Source organism: Ranitomeya variabilis, chromosome 2 (assembly GCF_051348905.1).
Source record: "Ranitomeya variabilis isolate aRanVar5 chromosome 2, aRanVar5.hap1, whole genome shotgun sequence".
In the NCBI taxonomy this organism is placed as follows: domain Eukaryota; kingdom Metazoa; phylum Chordata; class Amphibia; order Anura; family Dendrobatidae; genus Ranitomeya; species Ranitomeya variabilis.
Genome location: NC_135233.1, coordinates 166,804,682 through 166,832,432, shown reverse-complemented (window position 1 = coordinate 166,832,432; position 27,751 = coordinate 166,804,682). Strand labels below are relative to the sequence as shown.

The following is a 27,751-nucleotide window of genomic DNA, read 5'->3' as shown; positions in this document are numbered from 1 at the left end:
GTGAGGAGGTAGTGAACCAAGCTTAGGCTCCTCAAAAACATCACGATAATCAGACAAAAATTCCGGAATCTCAGAGGGAATAGATGACGAAATGGAAACCAAAGGTACGTCCCCATGAACCCCCTGACATCCCCAGCTTAACACAGACATAGCTTTCCAGTCAAGGACTGGGTTATGAGATTGTAACCATGGTAATCCGAGCACCAAAACGTCATGTAGATTGTACAACACAAGGAAGCGAATCATCTCCTGATGGTCTGGAGTCATACGCATAGTCACTTGTGTCCAGTATTGTGGTTTATTACTAGCCAATGGTGTAGAGTCAATACCCTTCAGAGGTATAGGAACTTCCAGAGGCTCTAGATCAAACCCACAGCGCCTGGCAAAGGACCAATCCATTAGACTCAAAGCGGCGCCAGAGTCGACATAGGCATCCGCGGTAATTGACGATAATGAACAAATCAAGGTCACAGACAGAATAAACTTAGACTGTAAAGTGCCAATTGAAATAGACTTAACCTTTTTTGTATGTTTAGAGCATGCTGATATAACATGAGTTGAATCACCACAATAGAAGCACAACCCATTTTTTCGCCTAAAATTCTGCCGTTCGCTTCTGGACAGAATTCTATCACATTGCATATGTTCTGGAGCCTTCTCAGAAGACACCGCCAAATGGTGCACAGGTTTGCGCTCCCGCAAACGCCGATCAATCTGAATAGCCATTGTCATGGACTCATTCAGACCTGTAGGTGCAGGGAACCCCACCATAACATCTTTAATGGCATCAGAGAGACCCTCTCTGAAATTCGCCGCCAGGGCGCACTCATTCCACTGAGTAAGCACAGACCATTTACGAAATTTTTGGCAGTATATTTCAGCTTCATCTTGCCCTTGAGATAGGGCCATCAAGGCTTTTTCAGCCTGAATCTCTAAGTTAGGTTCTTCATAAAGCAACCCCAAAGCCAGAAAAAACGCATCCACATTGAGCAACGCAGGATCCCCGGGTGCCAATGCAAATGCCCAGTTTTGAGGGTCACCCCGCAGCAAGGAAATTACTATCCTAACCTGCTGTGCGGGATCTCCAGCGGAGCGAGATCTCAGGGAAAGAAATAATTTACAATTATTTTTGAAATTCAGGAAACGAGATCTATCCCCGGAGAAAAATTCTGGTATAGGAATTCTAGGTTCAGATATAGGAGCATGAATAACAAAATCCTGTAAATTTTGAACCTTCGTAGCAAGATTATTCAAACCTGTAGCCAAACTCTGAGGATCCATTTTAATCAGGTGAGATCAGAGCCATTCAAGGATTAGAAGAAGAGAGAGAGACAAAGGCTGCAATTAGAGCAGAAATGCAACTGAGTCAACTAAAAAGCAAACTCAGAAGGAAAAAAAAAAAAAAAAAAAAAATCTGCAGACTTCTTTTTCTCTCCTTTCTTCTGCCAACGGTTTTAACCCTTGGCCGGCCATACTGTCTGGGTTCCCAATGGCAAGGGAACGTCAGAGAACTTAAACAACAGACTAGCTCTTGGGTGATGGAATCTCGAGCTGACCGTGAGCTAAACCTACCACACAACTAACAGTGGCCGGGTGGCGTACCTACGTTTTATCCCTAGACGCCTAGCGCCAGCCGGAGGACTAACTAACCCTAATAGAGGAAAAGACAGACCTGGCTTACCTCTAGGGAAATTCCCCCAAAAAGGAGACAGAAGCCCCCCACATATATTGACGGTGAGTTCAGAGGAAAAGACATACGCAGTATGAAGGTAGGTTCAGCAAAGCGAGGTCCGCTTACTAGATAGCAAGAAGATACAATAGGGAACTTCACGGTCAACTGAAAACCCTATTAAAATACCATCCCGAAATTACTTTAAGACTCATGTGTCAACTCATGACACCGGAGTGGCAATTTCGGCCCACAAGAGCTTCCAGCTACAGAAAAAGAACATAACTGTGAACTGGAACAAAAATGCAAAACAAACTTAGGACTAAGAGTCCAACTTAGCTGATAGTAGTCTAGAAGCAGGAACATGCAACAGAAAGGCTCTGGTTACATTGTTGGCCGGCACTAGAATAACTGAGCAGCAAGGCTAAATAGGATACACCCATATCCAGATGGAAACAGGTGAACAGAGAAAGTGAAGCACACAAGTCCAGTACCACCAGTGACCACCGGGGGAGCCCAAAAACCAAATTCACAACAGGCTTGCAAGAGATATCAAAAGCAATAAAAAAAGGGATTTGGGGGATATGTCAAAAGTAAAAGAAAAGTCAAAGATGCTATAGCATTTTTACAGGATGAAAATGATGAAATGGTAAAGGATGTTGAGAAGGCCTAACTTTTAAATTCCTATTTTGCATCTGTTTTCTCTCAGAAAGGAATTGTAACATCAACTGATCTTCATTGTCCTATTAAAGGAATAGAATCCAAGATATCTATAAACAGAAAGATAGTGCGGAAACACTTCGCTAACATAAATTAATTTAAGTCTCCAGGTCCAGATGAATTACACCCCAGAGTACTGAAGGAGATAAGCAGAAGAAATTTTGAACCACTCTCCATAATCTTTGAAAATTCTTGGAGAACAGGAGAAGTCCCAGAAGACTAGAGAAGAACAAATGCTGTTCCTATCTTCAAAAAGGGGAAGAAGGTGGACCCAGGGAACTAAAGGCTGGCGAGTCTGACATCTATACCAGGAAAGATCTTTGAACAAATTATTAAACAACATGTATGCAAGATAAGAATGAAGTAATTAAACAGAGTGAGCATGGGTTTGTAACCAATAGGTCATGTCAGACTAACTTAATTTCCTTCTATGACAGAATCACTGACTGGGTGGATCAGGGAAATGCTGTAGATATAGTATATAGTAGATATTGACTTCAGAAATGCATTTGACAAAGTATCTCACACAATCCTTATTGAAAAAATAGTATGGAATGGACAAGGCAACTGTTGGGTGGATTCATAACTGGCTTAGTGATGGGACCCAAAGAGTGGTCGTAAATGGCTGCACATCCAGTTGAAAGAATCTCAAGTTGGGTACCACAGGGTTCTGTCCTGGGCCCTGTATTGTTCAACATCTTTATCAATAATTTAGATGAAGGAGTTGAGGGTAAACTGATTAAATTTACTGATGACTCAAAGCTAGGAGGGATAGCTAATACTAGAGGAGAGAGGATTAAAAAAGAAATAAACTGGACCAGTGGGCAGCAACTAAGAATGGTTTTTAACAGGGAAAAATGCAAAGTACTACATCTGGGCAGTAAAAATTTAAAAAAGCATATACAGAATGGGAGGAATATGGCTAAGCAACAGCACATGTGAAAAGGACTTGGGTATACTAATAGATCATAAACTGAACATGAGTCAACAGTGTGATGCAGCAGCAAAAAAGGCAAATGCAATTCTTGGATGTATTAACAGAAGCATACAGTCTAGATCACGCAAAGTCATTATTGCCCTCTACTCCTCTTTGGTCAGACCTCATCTGGAATACTGTTTCCAGTTTTGGGCACCACATTTTATAAAAAAAAAGGACATCAATAAACTGGAGCAAGTTCAAAGAAGAGCGACCAGAATGGTGACGAGTCTGCAAACCATGCCCTATGAGGAACGGTTACAGGATTTGGGAGTGTTAAGCTAGCAAAAAAATAGAATCAGACTTACCGGTAAGTCGGTTTCTAGGAACCTTCCATGACAGCAGTATCGGAGGATGTCTCCCCGCCCTAATGTGGGACAGGAAACAGAAGAGGTTAAATACCCTCCCTTTCCTGCAACCACCAGTGTTTTTTCTGGACACAGTAGCATGTATAGTTACCACTCAAGTGCAGGAATCATCCAATAAGAATATCAGATAGGGAGGGAAATTAGTGTTGTCGTGGAGGGTTCCTAGAAACCGAATTACCAGTAACCCTAATTCTATTTTCTCCAGTCACCTTCCACGACAGCAGTATCGGAGTAATACCAACGACTAATTTCTTAGGGAACCAAGAGCTGAGACCTGTATTTAGTGTACTAGGCGTGACTCCCAAGACCAAATCCTAAAATTTGTGCAATATTAGGATGGAAAGGGTCAGGTGTGTTCAGGAAACACCAGGATGAAAACAGTTTCCAAACTTTGCCATAGATAACATTGGTTACTGGTTTCCTACTCTTTTGGAGAGTTTGTATTACCTCATCTGAGAGGCCCCTGGCTTTTAGAATTTTGGCTTCAGTAACCAGGCCGCAAGGTTCAATCTGTGTAAACCCGGGTGTAATAGGGGATCTTGTTCAAGAAGATTGACCTCCTGGGGTGGAGCAAGTGGACCTTCCTGAGCCATATCCATCAAGGCTCTGTACCAGCTTCTTGCTGGCCACATGGGCTCAATCAGAATCGTGGTGACTCGATCTGATCGGATTTTTTGTACCATCCTTAACAAAAATTGGAGGGAAGGCCTAGGCCAGGTTGAATTTCCAATGATGTGAAAAGGAATCTATCCCCCTGTGCACCGTATTTGGGCCTGAGGGAGAAGTATGTTCTTGCCCTTTTGTTTGACCATTGGCGAACAGGTCCCACCTCGGGACTCCCATTTTGACACCAGGGACAAGAAGACCTCCTGGTTCAGGCACCATTCTCCCGGGTGGACATCCTTTCTGCTGAGAAAATCTGCTTGTGTATTGTCCAATCCCTTCCGATGTACTGCTGTTATGGACAACATGTTTCTGCCCCGGAAAAAATCCTTGCAGAGGTCGATTTCAGGTTGGCAAATTTTGTGCCTCCCTGGTGCCGGAGATAGGCCACTGTGGTCATATTGTCTGAAGAGACATGTACATGGTGTCCTTGGATGAGGAGCGATGCAGCTTTTAGCGCTTCCTCTACCGCTTTCAGCTCTCTCATGTTCGAGCTGCTGGACCTGATGTGTGGGGGCCATAACCCCTGGAAGTGAGGGGGGGTCATAACCCCTGGAAGTGAGATCCATCCACCACAGTGCCCCCGCCTCTCTGACTGGTGTCTGAGGTGAGTATCCTCAGAGGAAGTTGATCCCAGCTGACTCCTCGCTGGAGATTTCGGTAGTTTAGCCCCCATAAGAGAGAGGATTTCACATGACCGAGAAGGGGAATTTTACTGGTTAGTGCATTTTGGCATTTTCTTGAGTACAGCAGGACATGGGACTGAAGGACTCTTGTATAGGCCTGAGCCCATGAGATTACTTGAATGCACGATGTCAGTGATCCCAGAATTGACATTGAGTCTTTTAAGGTTGGCGTCTTCTGGTCTCTGAATCTGGAGATCCTGTGGATGAGGTCGAGCTGAGGCTCTCTGGGCAAAAAGGACATTTCTTTCGCCGAGTCCAGAAGAACTCCCAGGAATTGCTCCCTTGGTGAGGGATGGAGATTCGATTTTTTCAAATTCGGGATCTACCCCAGGGATTCCAAAATTTCCAGGACTTTGTCACTTCCTGGTTCAGACGAGGGATGGATGGAGCGACTGAGAAAGTTGTCTAAATGTGAGATGATGGAAATCCCTTGTTGTCGGAAAAAGGACACCGCCTCCGCCATAATCTTGGAGAACACTCTAAGCACGTGATAATAGGCATCCCTCAGGTCTACCGTAGCCATCACCCAATCCTGTCCGATGAGCGGGATCGCTGACTTGACCGATTCCATTTTGAATCTTCTGTATTTGATTACACGGTTCAGAGGTTTCAGGTTTATGATAGGCTACGTTCACACTAGCGTTGTGCGCCGCTGCGTCGGCGACGCAACGCACAACGCACGCAAAAACGCGTCAAAACGCACGCAAAAACGCTGCGTTTTGCGACGCATGCGTCGGTTTTTGCCGAAAATCGGACGCAAGAAAAATGCAACTTGCTGCGTTTTCTTGGTCCGACGCTTGCGGCAAAAAAGACGCATGTGTCGCACAACGCAACACAAAAAAACGCATGCGTTCCCCATGTTAAGTATAGGGGCGCATGACGCATGCGTCGCCGCTGCGTCGCCGACGCAAACCCGACGCAAATTAGCTTAACGCTAATGTGAACGTAGCCTTAATCCTGTGTTTTCCAGAGGGTTTTTCTTTTTTTAAACACCAAAAATAGGAGAGAATAGTGGCCTTCCCCCCCCCCCCCCCCCCCCCCATCTCTGGATGAGGTACAAGGGAAATCACATTTGCGTGAAGAAGATCCTGCAGATCTAACATCAAGGACTCTCGCAGGTGTGGAGACTGTAGGGAGGTAATTGTCAGACGCTAAGGGGGAGGACTCCCGAATTCTAACCTCAATCCGTCAGTATGGTTTGGAGAACCCACCGATTTGTGGAGATGTTTTGCCACTGGGCAAGAAAATCCGAGAGTCGACCCCTGACAAGAGCGCAGTCATTGTTTATCAGGAGTCTGCTGATGTTGGGGGGACAAGGATATTTCTGTTCTTACCCCCTTTTGGGTAGCTCCATTGTCCTATTTTACCTTTCCCCTTGTACTCTCTCTGGGAAGATTGGTCATGGGAGGGAAGAAAAAAAAACAGTTTTCTAGAGCTCTTCTGCTCTGGAAGAGATTTCTTTTTATCCGTAGCCTTGTCTAAAATTTCGGCAAGGGCCGGGCCAAATACATAGAGTCCCTGAAAGGAAATACCACAGAGCTTAGTTTTAGAGGTATGGTCACCCCCTCATGACTTAAGCCATAGTGCTCTCCTGAATAAATTGGAGAGGACTGCTGATCTTGCGGGTACATGGATGGACTCAGCCAAGGCATCCGCCAAAAATCTCATTGCTCTCTGGAGTAGGGGAAGAGAGTCCAGTATCTCCTCCCTAGAAGCCTGGGTAAGGTGATTTTCTAACGTGTTAAGCCAGCGGAGTACAGATCTGGCGATGCACGTAGAGGCCAAATTCATTTTTAGTAGATTAGTGGAGATGTCCCAGGATTCCATTAACAAGCCCTCGATTCTACGATCCATGGGATCCTTGAGCTGGGAAGTCTTCAAAAGGAAGAGCCATCCTTTTAGAGACCCTGGACACCTGCACATCTACCTTGGGGATCTCCCATAAGGAACAATTCCCATCCAGCGGGAAGCGGTTTCTTAACTCTGAAGGGACACTTAGTCCTATTCCAGGGAGGCCCCACTCAAAGGATAAGGTTCTCAATATTTCCGTGTATGGGAAACCCTTTTTGGTCCCTAGGTTCCCGAACATTTCGTCCTGTACGGACTGTTTCACTTCCTCCTCCTCCACCCCCATGGTGCCTTTCACCATACTAATCAGTTCTTCCATATCATCGGAAGAAAAAACGTTTTTTTTTGTTTGTTTGTTTTCGGGAGTGGGAGTGGAACCCTCATTCTCCCAATGTCCTTCGAACCAGAGGTACGGATCTCGCTAGAGTCAGAGTCTGATTCCACAGGAGCCATTTTCCTCTTAGGAGGAGGTGGTTGAGGTATCGGGGTCTGGGAAAGAGTAGTCAGAGGATTGAACCTCTTGTTTTGTGAGGGTCTTTATGCTGTCCAGGAGAGAGGACTGTTCGGTACGTAATACGTCATCCGTGCAAGGCTGACAGAGTTCCTTCTTATATGCAGAAGGAAGTCTGGAGGCACATATACCACATTTGCGGCTGGGCACCTTATCCTTTTTTTTTTTAGGGGCAGGGACCTGGTCTCCCTAAAAGAGAGATAAAGGCATACTAAGTCACCATAAGGTTATACCCTGGACAGTAAGGGACCACATCTGCTACTTACAGTAGGAGGGTGAACGCTGGGCTCTGCAGAAGCAGAGTGTGGGTTTGTCGCCGTCCATAGGTCAGTCCGTCACAGTCACAAAGGAACACATACAAATGGGCCTTACCTGGAGGCATCCCAAGACCAGGATCTTAAAGGATCGAGGTCCCAGCGTTAGTTGAGTGCTCTTCCTCCCTGTGGTCAGAAAGGGGGAACCCCAAAGAGGACGCCCCAATTACTGCCTGCTCCGGAAATCGCCGGCCGATGCGCGCATGTGCTCCAGCGTGGAACGCACAGGAACAAACCAGAAGTTCGGGCCGACGTCACTTCCGCTGCGCACGCGACGCTGGATCCAGCAGCAAAGCAGGAGTAAGATGCCGAGAAGGACCCCGGCCGCACGTCACCGCCCTGCTTTACCCCATGAGGCGCAGGAAGGGCAGGAAAGGGGGTCCCGAGTCGCACAAGAGCTGTTGAGACTGGAGCAGCCACCGGAGGAGAGCGGAGCCCCCGACCTCAGCTGCCCGGCATAAAAGGGTAAGAAGTGCTCCCGATCGCCGGCCACAGCAGCACTATCCCGGACCTCTTCATGCCCTATAGGGGACAGGAAAATCACTGGTGGTTGCAGGAAGGGGAGAGTATTTAACCTCTTCTGTTTCCTGTCCCCCATTAGGGTGGGGAGACATCCTCCGATACTGCTGTCCTGGAAGGTGACTGGAGAAATCGTACTTACCGATAACGGTATCTTTCTGATCCCATGATGGCACCATGGAGAGAGAGGGATTCACCCTCAAGGGCAGGAAGCTACAGGTCAAAAAGGCGGTACCTCTATCCCACATCAGTTGGTTTACAGAGCCTTAACAGAACTTCAGCTGTAACTTAAACGGTTAAACCAAACAAAATATTTTAAATTTAAGCTTAGTAGAGGCACCACGTGACTTAACATTAACTAATCCTAGTGTGCACACCCACACGTTAAGGGAGGGAATGTATGGGTGCTGTCATGGGATCAGAGAAATACCGTTATCGGTAAGTAACTATGATTTTCTCTTTCCCCCATGAAGGCACCACGGAGAGAATTTCATACAATGTACATTAGGGGGGGGTACCACTGCCTCCAGAACCCTTCTGCGAAAGGTGAGGTCTGAAGAAGAGGTCAGATCTAGTCGGTAATTATTAAAGAACGTAGAGGGAGAAGACCAAGTAGCTGCTAAACATATCTGCTCAATTGAGGCTCCGGCTCTGTCCATGAGGTCGCCACTGATGTGGTCGAATGAGCTCTTACCCCCTCTGGAATAGCTTCATTACACGAGGAATACGAAAGGATGATAGCGTCTCTTATCCATCTCGCCAGTTGATGCCTGGCCTTTGATGCTTTATGTCCTTTCTTTGGACCCTGAAAGCACACAAAAAGAGACCTATCCCTCCTACAGTCCCTCGTGGCTGACAGATATTGGACCAGGCACCTCTTAACATCTAATGTGTGTAGGAGTTCATTTATTTTTGGGGTTGGGGCAGAAAGAGGGCAGAGATTTCCTGTGATCTATGGAATCATGATGCCACTTTAGGCAGATAGGATGGGTCAGTCGGTCTTAAAGGACCACTCTATCATCTAGTATCTGAGTTAAAGGCGGGTACGCTGATAAAGCCTGTATATCAACTAATCCTGCGAGCTGATGTTAGTGCTACTAGCAAAGAGTTTTTAAAGGATAAGATTTTTAAAGAGGCTTGTGACAAAGGCTCAAAAAGGTGCTTTGGTTAATGCAGAGAGTACTAAGTTTAGATCCTAGGGGGGCGTAGTGTGGTGGAAAACAGGTCTAGATCTACTTGAGGCCTTAATAAATCTCGTTACCCAGCGATTTCCTGCTAAATAGTAGTTGTAAAGGGCGCCTAGTGCTGCCACCTGAACTTTAAGTGTGCTTGTTGCCAAGCCCTTTTCCAGCCCCATCTGAAGGAACTCTAGGATTTTTTTGATTGGGATCTCCCCGGCTAAACTGGCACCAGAGACCAACAAAAATCTCCTCCAAACCTTCCCATACGCCATAGTAGTCACAGGTTTCCTACTTAGAAGAAAAGTGGAAACTAGGTTTGAAGAGAATCCCCTTTTAAACAGAAGGTCCCTTTCAAAATTCCAGACCGTCATATACAAGTTTTTTTATTTGCGGATGATTTACCGGTCCCCGAGACAGAAGGATTGGAATGTCTGGAAGAAGCCAAGAGAGTCTTATGGACATTATAATTAGCCACGAAAAACATGCTCTTTTTGGCCAAAAGGGGGCTATCATAATCACCCTTGCTCTGTCCTCCCGAATCTTCCTCAATACTAAGGGAATTAACGATATTGGGGGAAAGGCGTAGGCTAGATGAAAATCCCAGGGAACTGGAAAGGTGTCTAGGGTCACTGGGCTCCCCCATAGGTTGACTGAACAGAAGGCGCGAGTCTTCCGGTTTAGACTGTTTGCGAACAAGTCCATCCCCGGGAGACCCCAGAGCTCTACTATATGATTGAATACCCCCTGGTTCAATTCCCACTCGCCTTGCCTCAGCTGTGTTCGACTTAGAAAATCTGCGACCCGATTTTCTGTGTCTTTGATATGAAGAGCCGATAATGAAGCTAGATTGGTCTCTGCTGACAGCAGGATGGATCTTGTTACCTCCATCAATTCTTGAGACCTGGTGCCTCCTTGGGGATTGAAATATGCTACCACCACCTTATTGTCTGAGAACAACCTCACATGATGGGATTGGAGGGAGTCTACAAAGTGGCCGATAGCATATTTCACCGCCAAGAGTTCTTTCATGTCTGAAGAACCGATTTTTTGCTCTTCTGACCAAGGACCTTGAGGAATATGATTGTTGAGATGAGCCCCCCAGCCCCAGGGGCTTGCATCTGTGGTCAGTGTTATAGATATTGGCCATACCCATGAACACCCCTGGCTAGGTTGTCTGGATCCACCCACCAAGCTAGGGAACGTATCGTTTGAGATTTTTAGGTGCTTTTCTAAATCTCCCTTTAAGTGAGATTCTGCCTCTAGTATCTCCCACTGAAGGTCCCTGGTATGACTATGGGCCCATTGGACCGCTGGGATACAGGCTGTCGTTGATCCTAGTATAGACATTGCTTTGCGCAAGGTGATGCCTGGGGCTCCCCTCAGTTGTGCTTCCAGTTGTGTCATGCTCGAAATTTTCCCCCCTGGGAGATGGCATTCTTGCCTGTTTGAATCTATCATTATTCCCAAGTATTGTTGTACTTGGGTTGGAATGATCCTGGACTTTGCTAGGTTTAACAGCCATCCTAGGTTTGTCATCACTTTGTCCAGCTGTTGACTGCAATGGAGAGAGGATTTGCTAATTACCAGGAGGTCGTCCAGATATGGCACTATCAGGATATTTTGATCTCTTATGTGAGCCATGACATCCGCCATTAGTTTCGTAAACACCATCGGGGCTATGGCTAGGCCGAAGGGGAGGGCCCTGAATTGGTAATGTTTTAACTCCCCTTGCATCATTACTGCCACCCTGAGAAATCTTTGATGATCTAAGTGGATGGGCACATGGTAATATGCGTATTTTAAATCGATGACAGTCATGAAACAAGATGGATAAAGCGTTCTCACACGTCTTTATTGTTTCCATTTTGAAACGTTGAGTCGCTAGATACTTGTTTAGCTTTTTCAAATTTATGATTGTCCTGTAAGTTCCATCCGGTTTTGTCCGAAGAAACAGAGGGGAGTAAAATCTCGTGCCTTTCTCCCAGTCTGGGACTTCTTGCAGGATGTTCTTTGTTAGACTCTGTATTTCTTTTTGGAGGCCTAGCTGTTCGGCCTCTACTTTCCTTTGAAGGGTTGTGACAAAGTGATGGGATGGGATCCTATGGAACTTCAGCTTTAGCCCTGTTCTTATTATATTTAATATCCATACGCTCCCGATATTTTTTCCCAGGCTGGAAGAAAGCAGGCCAATCTCCCTCCCACCTGGGGCACACCTTCATTGGGGTGGTTTTTGTTGTCGGGTTTGTTGAACATGAACCCTTTCCCTCAAAATCTTATCCTCCCATCCCTCCTTTTGACCTTTAGGGGGCTTTCTGCATATAAATCTCCTGCTCCGAAAGGGCAGTCTATAGGACTGGTTGGGAAACCCCAGGAAGGTTTTTTTTCTTATCCCCTGCTTTAATCAAGAATGTCGTCTAGGGTTGGCCCAAATAGGAATTCTCCTTCGCAGGGAATGGAGCATAGTTTGGCAATTGTTTGTAGGTCTCCCGACCAGCACTTGAGCCATAAAGCCCTTCTTGCCGCGTTCGAAAAGGAAGCAGACCTTGCCGCTAGTCTTACTGAGCCTATAGAGGCGCCCACTAGGAATGCAGCTGCTCCTTTCAGTATTGAGACAAAGTCCAAAATAGATTCTCTCGGGAATTTATCTTTTGGTTGTGACTCTAGGTGGTCTAACCACACCATTAGGGCTCTGGTGGTGCATGTTGCAGCTATGGCTGGTTTTAATCTTCCACCGGCAGCCTCCCAAGACCCTTTCAAGAATATTTCAGCCTTTTTATCCATGGGGTCTTTCAGAGTTCCCATGTCTTCAAAAGGCAAGGCAAATGTTTTGGAGGCTTTTGCAATAGCAACGTCCAATTTTGGCGCTTTTCCCCTGAAAGAACAAACAGGATCATCAAGGTGTATTTTTTCTTTGGGGTTAAGAGGACTTTGTCTGGCCTTTTCCATTCCTTTTTTATTAAATATTGTATTTCCTCGTTTAATGGAAACGCTCTTCGTTTCCTTTGCTCTAGACCGCTAAACAAAGTCTTGTGCCTTTTTTTGGGTCGGGACGCTACTAGCCCCATTGTTGCTCTAACCGCTTTTACTAATGCATCCGTTTCTTCAATAGGGAAGCAATTGCGACCCCCTCCGAGGACGAAGAGGATGAGGGTGAAGAGAGTGAGCCATTTGAACTAGAACAGTCGCTTTCTTCCTCACTGGAACTTAATTCCGGGATCTGTCTGGATTTACACTTTCTTTTTGAACTTTTAACACCTTTAAGTGCATCTTCCACCTGGGTTTTGATCAGCTCTTTTAAGTCAGATGCGAATCACGGGGACCCTTCACATATGGTATGTTCTATACATGTAGTACAGAGCTTTTTCACCCACGTAGCTCTACTGAGTAGATCGTACATACTCTGTGCTTAGATTTTGCTGCGCACTTCTTTCCCTAAGAAGACACAATAAACCCCATTTAGAAGATGAACTTTCACGGAGATCACGTACCCTCCTACTGTAAGGGGGATACCGGTTCTGGCGTAGTTGTTTCCACGACTTGAACCGCTGCTGGTCTTTCGGATCCACCGGAGCCTCTGCTGCGCTGGGATCCTGAACTGCAATGCTGGCATCCTGAACTGCAACGCTGGGAAGAGGCATTTCCCCGCTGCGGGTGATGGTGCTCCTGCTGCCGGTGTTTCTTTGGAGGGGACTGCAGGGTTTGCTCTGCCGGTTGCTCTTTGTCACTCATGGCGAATTTGAGCACCGAATCCTCTAATTGCCCACCTTTTTATCCTCTCCATGCGGGTGGCGTGCCACCGCCCCGATTACCCAGTAAAACAGCATGCCACCCCAGAAATGCTTCCCTGTGCCTGCGCACTCTGGGATTTCCCCAGAGATGCCCTGCGGCCGGCGCGAGGCTCACTTCTCCAGCATCCAGCCTCCAGGAGGGAGCGTCGGGAGCAGCCGCCAATGCCCCACTTAGCAACGGCGCTTCCCTGCAGGCAGCTGCTGCCACCATCCTATCCTGGGCCACAGGTTGACCGGTGGTATAACACCAGGTGACCGCCGCCACCCATTACCGGCCGTAAGAGTTCACAGGGAGACACAGACTGGATTCTGCTTCACTGCCTCTCCCTCTGCACACGCACAGGACCTGCCGACCCTGGAATCATGGCCTTCGGGGAAAAGAAAAAAACACTGTGTCCGAGGCAGGGCTCCCCGCTGCCTAAAATCGGCCAGATTTACCCCCGGCATCCCACGACGTCAGGTATGCTGCAGGTTCCCAGTCAGGGACAGGAAACCGAACTGATGTGGGAGAGAGTTACCGCCTTTTTTACCTGTAGGTTTCCTGTCCCTGAGGGCGGATCCCTCTCTCTCTCCGTGGTGCCGTCATGGGGGAAAGAGAAAAAGAAGACAGAGGAGACTTAATAGCTGTCTTCAAATATCTCAAGGGCTGTCACATTGTAGAAGGATCATCTTTATTTTTATTTGCACAAGGAAAGACTAGAAGCAATGGGATGAAACTGAATTGCAGGAGACCGATTAGATATTAGAAAAAAAAAAAACTTTGACAGTTCGGGTGATCAATGAGTGGAACAAGCTGCAATGAGAGGTGGCGAGTTCTCCTTCCATGTAAGTCTTCAAACAGAGGCTGGACAGACATCAGTCTGGGATTATTTAGTGAATCCTGCCTTGGGCAAGGGGTTGGACCAGATGACACAGGAGGTCCCTTCCAACTCTACTATTCTATGATTCTATGATCTACTACCACGAGACACTTTCCCAACTGTAAACACTTGGCTAGCAAAAAAAACAAATTCATTGATGTGTTCTGTTGCTTAACCCCTTAACGACAATTTTTGGTTTTGCATTTTCATTTTTTGTTCCCCTTCTTCCCAGAGCTATAACTTTATTTTTTGGTCAAAATGGCCATGTGAGGGCTTGTTTTTTTGTGGGACAAGTTGTACTTTTGAACAACACCATTGGTTTTACCATGTCGTGTAACAGAAAACGGGAAAAAAATTCCAAGTGTGGTGAAATTCCAAAAAAGTGCAATCCCACACTTGTCTTTTGTTTGGCTTTTTTACTAGGTTCACCAAATGCTAAAACTGACCTGCCATTATGATTTAGGTCATTACGAGTTCATATCCATCAAACATGTCTAGGTTCTATTTTATCTAAGTTGTGAAAACGAAAATTCAAAAGTATGTATAAAAAAAAAATAATATATATTTCTAGTGTTTCGACTTCTCGCTACACCGTTTACCAACTGGATTATTTTTATATATTGATATACCGGGCGATTCTGAACGCGGCGATATCAAATGTGTATATTTGATTTTTTTTATCGTTTTATTTTGAATGGGGCAAAAGGGGGGTGATGTGAACCTTTATATATTTAAGAACTTTTATTTTTTAACTTTTGACTTGCTTCAATAGTCTCCATGGGAGACTAGAAGCTGCAGTTGTCCGATCGCCTCTGCTACATAGAGCAGGGCTGTAGCAAATATGGGAGGGGGCGAGCTAGGGGTTAAAAGCTAGCTAGCTAGACACCTTTAGCCTTTGTTGTTGTTCTGCCATGGAAGCCACGTCACGTCTGCGGACGGACCAGAAACTAAGAAGGCGCATGTGGATACGAGAGCTTCCCTTCATCCACAAGTGATAAGAAACTGTAACGTGACACATACGCTAACTGCGATGCCCAACCTGCACCCTACTTTTATCTGTACTTCTGGCAGTAATCTCTGTATGTATTTGCAGTATCTAGTGCGCCTTTCAACAATTAAAATATCAATTATCGTATATACTCAAGTATAAGCCGAGATTTTCAGCCCCAAAAAATGGGTTGAAAGTGCCCCTCTCGGCTTATACTTGAGTCATGGTTGGTGGGTGAGGGGGAGCGACGACTCAAATACTCACCTGCTCCCGACGCGGTCCCTGCATGTCCCAGTCTTCGGGCACGGCAGCTTCTTCCCCTTTTCAGCGGTCACTGGTACCGCTCATTAAAGTAATGAATATGGACACCACTCTCATAGGGGTGGATCCGCATATTCATTACTGTAATGAGAGGTACCATGTGACCGCTCACTACAGGAAGAAGCTGCTGCGCCCGGAGACCGTGGGACATGCAGGGACCGCGTCAGGAGCAGGTGAGTATTTCATATTCACCTTTCCGCATTCCACTGACGCTCCGTCTTCCGCGTCCTCTGCAGTGACTGTATAGGTCAGAGGGCGCGATGACAGTGTGCGCACCTCCCTCTGTCTGAACAATCACTGCGGAGGATGCTGAGGAGCAGCGACGAGAGGGGAGTATGTCATTTTTTTATTTATTTATTTTTTTTTTTTAAGTGCAGCAGCATTACATGTGGCACAATGTTATATGGAGCATCTATGGGGCCATAGTGAACTGTATGGAGCACTATATGGAGCATCTATGGGGCCATAAAGATCTGCATGGAGCATTATATGGGGCATCTATGGGGCCATAAAGAACTGCATGGAGCATTATATGGGGCATATTTGCATATGGAGCATCTAAGGCTACTTTCACACCAGCGACGTTTTGCATACGTCGCGTCGTTTAGGAGAGAAAAAACATCCTGCAAAATTGTTTGCAGGATGCGTATTTTCACCATAGACTTACATTAGCGACGCATTGTGACGTATGGCCACATGTCGCATCCGTCATGCGACGGATGCGTTGTGTTTTGGAGGACCGTCGGCACAAAAAAAAAAAAAGTTACATGTAACTTTTTTTGTGCGTCGTGTCTGCCATTTCCGACCGCAAATGTGCGGCCGGAACTCCGCCCCCTCCTCCCCAGACATTACAATGGGGCAGCGGATGCATTAAAAAACTGCATCCGCTGCCCCCATTGTTCTACTTAACACACTGTACGTCGGGCCGACGGTTTGCGACGGCCCGTACCGACGGACTAGTGTGAAAGTACCTTTATGGGGCCATCATGAACTGCATGGAGCATTATATGGGGCATATTTGTATATGGAGCATCTTATGGGGCCATCATGAACTGCATGGAGCATTATATGGGGGCATCTATGGGGCCATCATGAACTGCATGGAGCATTATATGGGGCCATCATTAACTGCATGGAGCATTATATGGGGAATATTTTGTATGCAGCATCTTATGGGGCCATCATGAACTGTATGGAGCATTATATGGGGCTCCTGATTCAATATGGATATTCAAAAACACTTAACCTACTGATGTCTCAATTAATTTTACTTTTATTGGTATCTATTTTTATATTTGACATTTACCGGAGGCTGCTGCATTTTCCACCCTAGGCTTATACTCGAGTCATTAACCCCTTCCCGACCTTTAACGCCACGTAGGCGTCATGAAAGTCGGTACCAATCCGACCTGTGATGCCTACGTGGCGTCATAGAAAGATCGCGTCCCTGCAGATCGGGTGAAAGGGTTAACTCCATTTTCACCCGATCTGCAGAGACAGGGGGAGTGGTACTTCAGCCCAGGGGGGGTGGCTACGATCTCTCTGATTGGCTGTTGAAAGTGAAACAGCCAATCAGAGCGATTTGTAATATTTCACCTATGAAAATGGTGAAATATTACAATTCAGCCATGGCCGATGCTGCAATAGCATCTGCCATGGCTGCAGACCCCGATCTGCCCCCCCCCCCCACCGCCACCGATCGCCCCCCCAGTCGTCCTTTCTGCCCCGATCTCCTGTCCGCTCCCCTCCTCCCTCCTGTCCGCTCCCCCGGTCCTCCGATCCCCCCCCCACGTGTTCCGATCCCACCCCCCCATACTTACCTAGCTTCGATGTCCCTCCCGATGTCCGGCTGTCTTCTCCATGGGCGCCGCCATCTTGGAAAATGGCGGGCGCATGCGCAGTGCGCCCGCCGAATCTGCCAGCCGGCAGATTCATTACAAGTACATTTTGATCGCTGTGGTAGGTTCTATCGCAGCTATCAAAATAAAAAAATAATAAATAACCCCCCCCTTTATCACCCCCATAGGTAGAGACAATAATAAAATAAAGAAAATATTTTTTTTTCTTTTTCCACTAGGGTTAGGGTTAGAACTAGGGTTAGGGTTACGGGTAGGGTTATGGCATGTGCACACAGTGCGGATTTGGCCGCGGATCCGCAGCGGATTGGCCGCTGCGAATTCGAAGCAGTTTTCCATCAGGTTTACAGTACCATGTACACCTATGGGAAACGAAATCCGCTGTGCCCATGGTGCGGAAAATTCCGTGCAGAAACGCTGCGTTGTATTTTCCGCAGCATGTCAATTCTTTGTGCTGATTCCGCAGCGTTTTACACCTGTTCCTCAATAGGAATCCGCAGGTGAAATCCGCACAAAAAAACACTGGAAATCTGCTGTAAATCCGCAGGTAAAACGCAGTGCCTTTTACGTGCAGATTTTTCAAAAATCGTGCGGAAAAATCTCACACGAATCCGCAACGTGGGCACATAGCCTTAGGGTTAGGGTTGGAATTAGGGCTAGGGTTTGAAATAGGGTTAAGATTAGGCTTGTGGTTAGGGTTACGGATAGGGTTAGGGGTGTATTGGGGTTACAGTTGTGGTTAGGGTTGGGATTAGGGTTACGGTTGGGATTAGGGTTAGGATTAGGGTTAGGGTTGGAATTAGGGTTATGGGTGTGTTGCGGTTAGGGTTGTGGTTAGGGGTGTGTTGGGGTTAGGGTTGTGATTAGGGTTATGGCTACAGTTGGGATTAGGAGTGTGTTGGGGTTAGTGTTGAAGTTAGAATTGAGGGGTTTCCACTGTTTAGGCACATCAGGGTTCTCCAAACGCAACATGGCGCCACCATTGATTCCAGCCAATCTTGCATTCAAAAAGTCAAATGGTGCTCCCTCCCTTCCAAGCCCCGACGGGCGCCCAAACAGTGGTTTACCCCAACATTTGGGGTACCAGCGTACTCAGGACAAACTGGGCAACAACTGTTGGGGTCCAATTTCTCCTGTTACCCTTGCAAAAATAAAAAATTACTTGCTAAAACATAATTTTTGAGGAAAGAACAATTATTTTTTATTTTCACGGCTCTGCGTTATAAACTTCTGTGAAGCACTTGGGGGTTGAAAGTGCTCACCACACATCTAGATAAGGTCCTTCGGGAGTCTAGTTTCCAAAATGGGGTCACTTGTGGGGTGTTCCTACTATTTAGGCACATCAGGGGCTCTGCAAATGCAATGTGACGCCCGCAGACCATTCCATCAAAGTCTGCATTTCAAATGTCACTACTTCCCTTCCGAGCCCTGACGTGTGCCCAAACAGTGGTTTACCCCCACATATGGGGTATCAGCGTACTCACAACAAACTGGGCAACAAATATTGGGGTCCAATTTCTCCTGTTACCCTTGTGAATATAAAAAAATTGCTTGCTAAAACATCTTTTTTGAGGAAAGAAAAATTATTTTTTATTTTCACGGCTCTGCGTTGTAAACTTCTGTGAAGCACTTTGGGGTTGAACGTACTCACCACACATCTAGATAAGTTCCTTGGGGGTCTAGTTTCCAAAATGGAGTCACTTGTGGGGAGTTCCTACTGTTTAGGCACACAGGGGCTCTCCAAACGCGACATGGTGTCCGCTAATGATTGGAGCTAATTTTCCATTCAAAAAGCCAAATGGCGTGCCTTCCCTTCCGAGCCCTGCCGTGCGCCCAAACAGTGGTTTACCCCCACATATGAGGTATCAGCGTACTCAGGACAAATTGGACAACAACGTTCGTGGTCCAGTTTCTCCTTTTACCCTTGGGAAAATAAAAAAATTGTTGCTAAAAGATCATTTTTGTGACTAAAAAGTTAAATGTTCATTTTTTACTTCCATGTTGCTTCTGCTGCTGTGAAACACCTGAAGGGTTAATAAACTTCTTGAATGTGGTTTTGAGCACCTTGAGGGGTGCGGTTTTAGAGTGGTGTCACTTTTGGGTATTTTCAGCCATATAGAACCCTCAAAATGACTTCAAATGTGAGGTGGTCCCTAAAAAAAATGGTTTTGTAAATTTTGTTGTAAAAATGAGAAATCACTGGTCAAATTTTAACCCTTATAACTTCCTAGCAAAAAAAAAAACTTGTTTCCAAAATTGTGCTGATGTAAAGTAGACATGTGGGAAACGTTATTTATTAACTATTTTGTGTCACATAACTCTCTGGTTTAACAGAATAAAAATTCAAAATGTGAAAATTGCAAAATTTTCAAAATTTTCGCCAAATTTCCGTTTTTTTCACAAATAAACTCAGAAATTATCGACCTAAATTTACCACTAACATGAAGCCCAATATGTCACGAAAAAACAATCTCAGAATCGCTAGGATCCGTTGAAGTGTTCCTGAGTTATTACCTCATAAAGGGACACTGGTCAGAATTGTATATACTCGAGTATAAGCCGAGAATTTCAGCCCATTTTTTTAGGCTGAAATTGCCCCTCTCGGCTTATACACGAGTCATACCCAGGGGTCGGCAGGGGAGGTGGAGTGGCAGCGGTCTAAGCATACTCACCTGCTCCTGGCGCGGTCCCTGCTTTCCCGGCGCCGGCAGCTTCTTCCTGTAGTGAGCGGTCACATAGTACCGCTCATTACAGTAATGAATATGGACTCCCCTCCCATAGGGGTGGAGCCGCATATTCATTACTGTAATGAGTGGTACCATGTGACCGCTCACTACAGGAAGAAGCTGCCGGCTCCGGGAAAGCAAAGCAGGGACCGCGCCAGGAGCAGGTGAGTATAAGCAGTGCGCGATATTCACCTGCTCCCCGTTCTGCCGCTGCGTCTTCCCCGTCCTCTGCAGTGACGCTCAGGTCAGAGGGCGCGGTGACACGATTAGTGTGCGCCGCCCTCTGCCTAAGCAGTCAGTGCAGTGGAAAGGGAATGTAGCGGCGGTGGAACGGGGAGCAGGTGAATATAGCAAGTGCCGGGGGCCTGAGCGATGAGAGGAGAGTATGATTTTTTTTTTTTTTAATTGCAGCAACAGCATAAGGGTCAAATGACTGTATGGAGCATCTTATGGGGCCATAATCGGCATTATATGGGGCAAATGACTGTATGGAGCATTTTATGGGGCCATAATTAGCATTATATGGGGCATTACATGGGGCAAATGACTGTATGGAGCATCTTATGGGGCCATAATCAGGATTTGTGCAGCATTACATGAGGTGTATTTTGTATGGAGTATCTTATGGGGTCATCATGAACTGTATGGAGCATTATATGGGGCTCCTGATTCAATATGGATATTCAAAAACACTTACCTACTGATGTCTCAATTAATTTTACTTTTATTGGTATCTATTTTTAGTTTTGACATACTACAAGATACCAGGTACTTTCAGCTGCACCACATCTAATGTGGTGTACCTAATTATTTGTACTAAATGTCCAACTGGGGGTCTGTATGTGAGGGAGACAGGGCAAAAGCTTAGAACAAGAATGAATTCTCACCGCCAAGCAATAAGAGAAAAGAATGGATCTACCTGTGGCAATACATTTTTGTCTCCCAAATCATAGCATTATGGACATGAAATTACTTGTGTTAAAAGGAAACTTCAAAACTCAGAGAGACAGAAGAGTCTGGGAATATAAACTGATGACGACCTTTGACTGTCTTAGTGGTGGAATGAATGTGTCGCATGGATTTATGTCTTTTTACATCAACTAAGGAACTTGCCCCTCAGACTATGAGGGGTCATCACAACAGACCCAGACCCCAATCAGAGGACAATAAAACATTCCTTATCCAAGAACTGGCCCAACATTTATGGACATAACTGTTTATCACTCATGGTAATTCTGCTTCATGCCACCTGTCTTATCCATGGTTTTGTTTTTTTCTGTGCTATGTTGTGCATAAATATGTGATTATTCAGAATTTGTATTAGTCTATGCCTGATGAACAGACCTTTGTAGTCTCGAAAGCTTGCAATTTGTTACCATCTTTTCAGTTAACCATTAAAAGGTATCAACCACTGAGGACTCAATTCTAAACATTTTTCTATCTACTGGCTAACACGATACCAAGATATATATCTTTCCTGTAGAATAGTTTGCAGATGCCATATACAGAGCCCCCAAGTGCCAGAAGAGCAGAATTCAGCCTCAAATAACGCCATTTTGGAAACCATATTATAAAAGTCATGTTACGAATGCTAATGAAGCAGTGTACCCCAGCCTGAAGAGGAGAAAGCTAGGCAAGGTCTCACCTGTTGTTCCTTGTAGAGGGTCCTGATTGGCACAAGTAGCAACTTGCAGTCGTCTTGATTCCTTGTTGTAACCTAGCCAGCCCCATCCAGATCCCTGGACCGCTACTGATGCAGTGGAGAGCTTCTCCTTGAACTTCTCAAATGAGCCAAAGTCACGTTTGATTGCTTCTAACAGGTCACCTGACATGAATATGATTTATGATTGGTGGAAAGTCACAAGCTTTAAGAAGCAGCAATATTTATAAGATGGAGCACACATGATACTGACCGTGAGGCTCTCCACCACCACTGGGAGAAAGATTTGTCCAGAAAATGGTGTGATTTATATGTCCACCACCATTAAATTTAAGAGCTGGCTGAAGAGCTACCTGAGCAGTCACGTCCCCTAGAAATTAGAAAGTCAGGTTATACTTTTCAAGTTTGTTCACGCTGAGACCCTATACATGTGGCTTCATCAAGGATATGACACTGATGATAAAGGAATAATTGGTGATGAAGATTTGACACTGGTATACAAGAAGGCCAAATGCATTCCAGCTTTTTAGCGGACAGCACTCAGGCCAATATCATATTATGGGGAAGGGCAGATCTGTGATTATTTTCTCATGCCAAAATCAGCATGAGAAGACAATTGCAACATGATGCGAGTACCTCCGATATTCAGATCACGCATACCCATACAAGTCAATGGGTGCGTGTGAAACATTGGACTGCACTCCGATGTACGTACACATACAAGCGAGAAGTTACATTCTCCATCTGCTCCGCACTAGTGCAGCGACCATTTCATGCAAGAAGATTGGATCACTCAGATCAAAATCTCACAGCTTCAGCCGCATGCCATTAGCATAATCTGCCCGATTAACTCACATGAGAGAACATACACCAGGGTAAGCTTACCCTAGGCTGGGGCTACACAAGTCACATGGACAATGACTGCTGTGTGAGGCAAGTGAATGGGAACATGTGACCCCCAGGGTACAGACAGTGACTATCAAATCAGAAGAGTTGGAATGATTGGAGTTTTTTTTGTGGCCTTTTCAAGGCTGGGTTATCCCTAGGGGTTCCAATGTGACAACATCTGCTTTACGTTGTGCTGTAGCAGACAGGGCTGTGGAGTCGGAGTCTGAGTCCATTTTGGTGGAGTCAAAGTCGGTGTCATGGAAATTGAGAAGTCGGAGTTGGAGGTTTGGCTTACCAACTCCACAGTCCTGGTAGCAGCGACAAAGCGATTTTCAGCTGTGTTACTGGGGCTACCAAAACATGCCATGTAGTCCCAAGCATAAAATGACAAACTGAAAAATTGCACCAATTGTCACATGGATTTTTTCTGCAGCAAGATGCACTTTGCTGCCTCTGTAATATGCTGTGATTTTTTTCCAGAAGAATGCAAGATCTGCACCATAACTGTAAATATTCACTTACAATAGCAAACCTCATAAAATCCAGGATGTTATAAAATGCCCCAAGTCTTTGCAGAATCCTTTGCATCCTAGCGATCACAAGCAAGGGAGATAGATTCTATTGTGTTGTAGGGCATCTTTTAGGTTTGATAAGATTGTATGGCCAGTTTGCTGACCTGGATGGAAGCAAATCACTTGGATTTTAGGGAAGAAAAAAAAAACCCACAAGAGCTATATTGCTCAAACTGTAAAAACACAATAGTGATCACCATGCAGAATTCACACAACCATGAAACATGTGCTGTGCACAGATAGCATCACCTGGCCTCACTGGCTGGCAGGTTTCCTGATGAGACCCAACTGCCTGATAGGCATAGCTCAGGGCAGGAGGCCCGATAGTTGAGATTGGTATTGGTCTAGGTTTCCAAGATGTGTGAATGCTGATCCAATATGCAGATTGAACATGATTTTTCTTCTGTCTGATGATTTGTCACTAGAGTTTTAGGTTGCTCACCTTTCACCAGGGCTTCAGCATATTGCTCCTCCGCAATGTTTAGGTTGTTCACATAAGTGGCATGATGTTTGGTGTAGTGGAGCTGCATGATCTCTGCACTGATATGGGGCTGCAGTGCACCATAATCATAAGGCAAGTCTGGCAACGTATGCTTCTGTCGTGAGGCTAAAGAAGGTGCAATTTTAAGGCTTGTCCTAAATAAAATAAAAATATATATTTAGTTTCTCCCCTTTACTTAGATTTTAGTATCATAAAGACAACGTCTGTATACTTTAAAGGGAATCTGTCACCTCATTTTGGCCCTATAAACTGCAGCCACTGCCATCAGGGGCTTATCTACAGAATTCTATAATGCTGTAGATAAGCCCCCAATGTAACCTGAAAGATAAGAAAAACAAGTTAGATTATATTCACCCAGGGGCGGTCCTGATGCAGTCCGGTCCGGGTCCAGCGCCTCCCATCTTCATGCGATGACGTCCTCTTCCTTGCTTCCTGTCGCGGCTCCTGTGCAGGCGTACATTATCTGCCGTGTTGAGGGCACAGCAAAGTACTGCAGTGTGCAGGCACCGAGAGGCCCATCACCCGCGCACTGCAGTACTTTAAGCTGCCCACAACAGGGCAAATCAGTACGACTGCGCAGGAGCCGCAACAGAAGCAAGGAGGATGACGACATCGTATGAAGATGGGAGGCGCCGGACCCGGACCATGACGCCCATCAGACCGGACAGCAGCGGTATAATCTAACTTGTTTTTCTTATCTTTCAGGTTACAGAGCTGTAAGGGGCGCAATAAGGGACAAAAATAAAGCATTTAGAGAATTAAAGGAAGTAGGTAGTGAGGAGGCATTAAATAAATACAAAAAATTAAATAAATTCTGTAAAAAGCAAATCAAGGCAGCAAAGATTGAGACAGAGAGACTCATTGCCAGAGAGAGTAAAAATAATCCCAAAATATTCTTTAACTACATAAATAGTAAGAAGCTAAAAAATGATAGTGTTGGCCCCCTTAAAAATAATCTGGGTGAAATGGTGGATGAGGATGAGGAAAAAGCCAATATGCTAAATGACTTTTTCATCAGTATTTACAAAAGAAATTCCCATGGCAGACAAAATAACTAGTGATAAAAATTCCCAATTAAATGTCACCCGTTTAACCCAGCAGGAAGTACGGCGGCGTCTAAATATCACAAAAATTGACAAATCTCCGGGCCCGGATGGGATACACCCCCGAGTACTGCAGGAACTAAGTACAGTCATTGATAGACCATTATTTTTAATCTTTAAAGACTCCATAATAACAGGGTCTGTACCACAGGACTGGCGTATAGCAAATGTGGTGCCAATATTCAAAAAAGGGGCAAAAACTGAACTCGGAAATTATAGGCCAGTAAGTTTAACCTCTACTGTGGGTAAAATCCTGGAGGGCATTCTAAGGGATGCTATACTGGAGTATCTGAAGAGGAATAACCTCATGACCCAGTATCAGCACGGGTTTACTAGGGACCGATCATGTCAGACTAATCTGATCAGCTTCTATGAAGAGGTAAGTTCCGGACTGGACCAAGGGAACCCAGTAGATGTAGTGTATATGGACTTTTCAAAAGCTTTTGATACAGTGCCACACAAAAGGTTGATACATAAAATGGGAATAATGGGGATAGGGGAAAATATGTGTAAGTGGGTTGAGAGCTGGCTCAGGGATAGGAAACAAAGGGTGGTTATTAATGGAGCACACTCGGACTGGGTCGCGGTTAGCAGTGGGGTACCACAGGGGTCAGTATTGGGCCCTCTTTTTAACATATTTATTAATGACCTTGTAGGGGGCATTCAGAGTAGAATTTCAATATTTGCAGATGACACTAAACTCTGCAGGGTAATCAATACAGGGGAGGACAATTTTATATTACAGGATGATTTATGTAAACTAGAAGCTTGGGCTGATAAATGGCAAATGAGCTTTAATGGGGATAAATGTAAGGTCATGCACTTGGGTAGAAGTAATAAGATGTATAACCATGTGCTTAATTCTAAAACTCTGGGCAAAACCGTCAATGAAAAAGACCTGGGTGTATGGGTGGATGACAAACTCATATTCAGTGGCCAGTGTCAGGCAGCTGCTACAAAGGCAAATAAAATAATGGGATGCATTAAAAAAGAGGCATAGTTGCTCATGAGGAGAACATAATTTTACCTCTATATAAGTCACTAGTGTGACCACACTTAGAATACTGTGCACAGTTCTGGTCTCCGGTGTATAAGAAAGACCTAGCTGAACTGGAGCGGGTGCAGAGAAGAGCGACCAAGGTTATTAGAGGACTGGGGGGTCTGCAGTACCAAGACAGGTTATTACACTTGGGGCTATTTAGTTTGGAAAAACGAAGACTAAGGGGTGATCTTATTTTAATGTATAAATATATGAGGGGACAATACAAAGACCTTTCTGATGATATTTTTAATCATAGACCTGAGACAGGGACAAGGGGGCATCCTCTACGTCTGGAGGAAAGAAGGTTTAAGCATAATAACAGACGCGGATTCTTTACTGTAAGAGCAGTGAGACTATGGAACTCTCTGCCGTAGGATGTTATAATGAGTGATTACTGAAATTTAAGAGGGGACTGGATACCTTTCTGCAAAAGTATAATGTTACAGGGTATATACACTAGATTCCTTGATAGGGCGTTGATCCAGTGTACTAGTCTGATTGCCGTATGTGGAGTCGGGAAGGAATTTTTTTCCCCCCCAAGGTGGAGCTTACTCTTTGCCACATGGGTTTTTTTTTGCCTTCCTCTGGATCAACATGTTAGGGCATGTTAGGTTAGGCTATGGGTTGAACTAGATGGACTTACAGTCTTCCTTCAACCTTAATAACTATGTAACTATAACTATGTAACATCGGGGGCCACAGTTTATAGGGCCAAAATGAGGTGACAGATTCCCTTTAATCAGTTTACTGCCTCAAGGCACCTTTATGACCAGGCCAAATTTTACAATTCTGACCACTTTATGAGGCAATAACTCTGGAACACTTAAATGGATTCCACTGATTCGGAGACTTTTTTCGTGACATATTGTACTTCATTATATAGTAAAATTTCTATATGACCCCCATTTTACAAACTACACCTCAATTAATTCATCTAGGGGGTGCAGTGGTCACATTAACCGTACAGGTGGGTCACAGAGTTGTATACCATTGAGCAATGAAGGGAGACAAAATAAAAAAAAAAAAAATAAAAAAAAACACACCCACACATTTTTAATCACCCAAATTTTGTTTTAGCTCCAGATTATAAATTTTCACACAATATAAAATGGCATCCAAATTGGTCCCCCAGTTTTTGGTGAATGTAGAAAAACCCCATATGTGGCTGTATATTACTGCTTAGCCATACGCAGAGTCTCGCTGTATGGCTAAGCAGTACTGTTATACAGGAGGCATTCTGGAGCGCAGAATTTTCTATAATTGTTTGCGCACTCCTTATAAAGAGCCATCAAGTGCTATCTGAGCAAAATTCCCCCGTAATGTGACCCCACTTTGGAAATTATACCCCTTTGGGTAAGTGTTGTGATGATTTTGACTCCATAGGTGCTTCCAGAGACAAGCAGCAGTGGATGCTGCTGAGTGAAAATTGCAAACTGCCGTTGTAGTAATCAGTACGTTGTGCCCAGCGCATGCATCTGTAAATTGGGCGGGCTACAGAAATGCCAAAAGATGGACGCTAAGGCTATGTGCACACTCTGCGGCGTGCTCTGCGGGTTCTCCCGCAGCGGAATTGATAAGTCTGCAGGGCAAAACCGCTGCGGTTATCCCTGCAGATTTATCGCGGTTTGTTTTGCAATTTCCGCTGCGGGATTACTCCTATACTATTGATGCTGCATATGCAGCAATATGCAGCATCAATAGTAATGGTAAAAATAATAAAAATTGGTTATACTCACCCTCCGATGTCCGGATCTCCTTGGCGCTGCACACGGCGCTCCGATTCCAAAGATGCTGTGCCGAGAAGGAACTTCGTGATGTCACGGTCATGTGACCGCGGCGTCACCGCAGGTCCTGCTCGCACAGCAACCAGACCGAACGGCCGCGTGCAGTGCTGAGAGGTGAGTATAGCATCATTTTTTATTTTAATTCTTTTTTTTTTTTTTTTTTTTTTTTTTTTTACACTATTTATGCTTCCCAGGGCCTGGAGGAG

The 27,751-nt window shown here is 45.3% G+C and overlaps 1 protein-coding gene across 2 annotated transcripts in view; it reads right to left on the bottom strand.

The window, feature by feature from the left end:
* SOD2 (superoxide dismutase 2) overlaps positions 1-27,751 on the bottom strand; it is a 49,716-nt gene that overhangs the window by 18,539 nt on the left and 3,426 nt on the right. Inside the window, exons 2-5 of one of the 2 annotated variants that reach the window (XR_013221096.1) lie at positions 23,557-23,750; positions 21,908-22,024; positions 20,543-21,819; positions 20,398-20,478 (exon numbers count right to left, since the gene is read on the bottom strand). Coding sequence is in view for 1 of the 2 variants with exons in the window: in XM_077283149.1 (XP_077139264.1) it covers positions 21,640-21,819; positions 21,908-22,024; positions 23,557-23,750 (491 nt within the window). In the remaining variant the exon portion in view is untranslated. Of the gene's footprint in view, positions 1-20,397; positions 20,479-20,542; positions 21,820-21,907; positions 22,025-23,556; positions 23,751-27,751 lie in introns of those variants that run through there. The other variant, XM_077283149.1, reaches the window with a different exon arrangement.